General features: G+C 37.6%; 1 protein-coding gene across 1 annotated transcript; it reads right to left on the bottom strand.

The window, feature by feature from the left end:
- Positions 1 to 950: 950 nt before the first annotated feature.
- LOC110806259 (pEARLI1-like lipid transfer protein 1) lies at positions 951 to 1,874 on the bottom strand. The gene has a single exon (XM_056833024.1). The coding sequence runs from the start codon at positions 1,815 to 1,817 to the stop codon at positions 1,398 to 1,400; it is 420 nt and encodes a 139-aa protein (XP_056689002.1). The 5' UTR covers positions 1,818 to 1,874; the 3' UTR covers positions 951 to 1,397.
- Between the last annotated feature and the right edge of the window lie 565 nt (positions 1,875 to 2,439).

Here is a 2,439-nt window from a genome sequence, read left to right as displayed (position 1 = left end):
CTTATTGAAATTTAACGAAAGAATTACATCGAAAATAATTTTTTTACATTTTCGGGATTTAATTGGAAGTTGTGATTTAGACTCGAACTTTCATTAATTTTTCTGATTATAACCCGTGTATGAATACAAGGAGGTGGCCTAGACTCAAAATAATGACATGGCGTAAGCCTATAATACTTGACCAAGCGACTCTCAGACTTAGGCTAATTGGACCATAACTTTCGTTGGTTGACACTTTAGATTTTAACCCTTGGGTGTCCATTTGTCATGCGCCATTTTGCTTAATGTTGGCAAGGTAGTTAATTGGGGAGATCGAATTTTTATTTTTGCAAGACTAGAATCATTAGCGCGGCTTCTCTCTTAGTGTGTATTGCTTTACCCCAATGGTAGCCTTATGGTATGCCGATTCGGGTATTTTCATGGTTGGTCATGTTGCATTCATGGAAAATCTTTTAGTCCGTACTTAGTAGTATTTCAAGGAACGAGTAACTCGAGAGGACTATGATAGTCGTGACCCAATGTGATTATAAGCCTTGGGGCCATTAATTTTTTCTTTTCCCATGGTATTAATACCTTAGGTTCACTTTGGGGGTTGTGCGACTATGGGGGAATGATTTCCAGAATGTGACCGTTTCCATTTTACAAATACTATAATATATTCTTTTTATCGGTGAGAGAGAGTATTGAGGCCGTGGATTCTTAGCAAGGGATGACAATTACATATGGGTGCTTATTGATTTAAATGTTAGGAAGGGAGATTCAATATGGTTTAACCTTTTAACTTGCAGAACGACACCAAGTATTAAGACCGATTCTATGGATAAGACAACTAAGACTTAGGATTTAGATTGTACTTCGGCATAACCTAGTCTAGACTCGGATTTATTTGAACATTTATTTTTTCTTGAAGACTTTATTCGAACATTATTTTTTGAATATTTTGCCCATGTGACATTCAAGGTCGTTAAATTAGCATGCTCGGTTTTGGTGCCGAGCATTTTCGTCGTAGGAGGCCTAACAACGACACAAAGAGTTGTTTATTTTTTTATTTTTTAGTCGCTCTTAGAGTCGAGTGCCTTTTCATACGCCCTTGCAGCAATTTTTACGAAAAGATTTTTTTTTTTTTTGCTACGTATATTTTTTTCATGCGCGGGCACCGAGGCTGGAGTGTTAGGCTGGAGTGTTAGGCTGGAGTTTGCTACGTATATTTTTTTGCTACGTATACGTACTACAGTACAATGTTAGGCTGGAGTTTATTGACAACCTAGCTTAGTCACCAACAAAAACAAACACATAACATATACAACATTATTGATGAGCTGCTCCAAAGCTGCTGGAATACGAAAGTTATACTTATTTAAGATTTTGATGATACCAACAAAATCCGATTAATAAGCTTAAGAACATTCGAAGCCTTCAGGTATCTTCTTACCACAATTGTTGAGCAACACAGTTATGTTGAGCGTAGCATTAGCTTTGATCCCTAAAACATTAGCTTTAATGACAGTACAAAGACAAATTGCTGCTTCAAGGTCAACCAACCCTTCAATGAGAGAACAACATTGCGGGGTGCCATTCGTGACATTAAGCAAATCATTCAATACATTGGCACACACCTTTAATTTTAGCGTATCTATGGGGCAACTGTTGCTAGGAGGTGACATGGGTGGGGACGCCATTGGAGGTGGTGACCTGGAAGGCGGTGGTGACCTAGGACGAAGTGGTGGGGAGCGGACATGTTGGGAACTCACCATAGTGAAAAACACTATGTTGAGACATAGGAGGAGGACAACTGATGAAAATACTTTTGAAGACATCTTAGTAACTAATTGAAATAAATGAAAGGTTTTTATACATTAATATTAATTAAGTAAAAATGAATATAGTGAATTGTGATTGTGGTGCCAGATAAATGAATAGGGTTCGCTCTTTTTATAGTCGAATATTGATGAAATTACTTTCGAAAAATAGATACTACGTAGTAGTATTATTCTTTTTCTAAATATATTTAAGGCGCATGAGGTGATCAAAGCATCACATACAAGAATATAAGAGGGATTGTGGACTTTTTTTACCCTCTATAGTATGCGTGTTGGGCAACACGTTTTTTAGAAATTAAAGTTAATTTCTTAAATACTACAAATGTAAGTACTCCGTAATAGCGTCTAAACAACTACGTGTATTCTAACGCTAACATGTACTGGTATACAAACCAACATAAGTTGGTGGAGTTGGTGGGGAACTCACCTTGTGATTTGGAGGTCACAAGTTCGAGCTCCATCAACTGCGAAATGCTTGGGAGTGGCTTAAGCGATGACCTGCGGAGCTGGGCTGGTTAACCTGTGCTAGGTGCTGGTTCAGTTAGGGTCCCTTCTTCTCTTACCTATTAAAAAAAAAAATATATGTACTGGTATACCAATCGACTTCCTATGTCTCTTC

Source organism: Spinacia oleracea, chromosome 6, assembly GCF_020520425.1.
Source record: "Spinacia oleracea cultivar Varoflay chromosome 6, BTI_SOV_V1, whole genome shotgun sequence".
Lineage (NCBI taxonomy): Eukaryota > Viridiplantae > Streptophyta > Magnoliopsida > Caryophyllales > Amaranthaceae > Spinacia > Spinacia oleracea.
Note: the sequence above shows the minus strand (reverse complement) of the source record. Positions and strands in the feature narration are given on the sequence as shown.

Coding starts and splice junctions, on each gene's coding strand:
- LOC110806259 (XM_056833024.1), bottom strand. CDS start 1,817: ATGTCTTCAAAAGTATTTTCATCAGTTGTCCTCCTCCTATGTCTCAAC.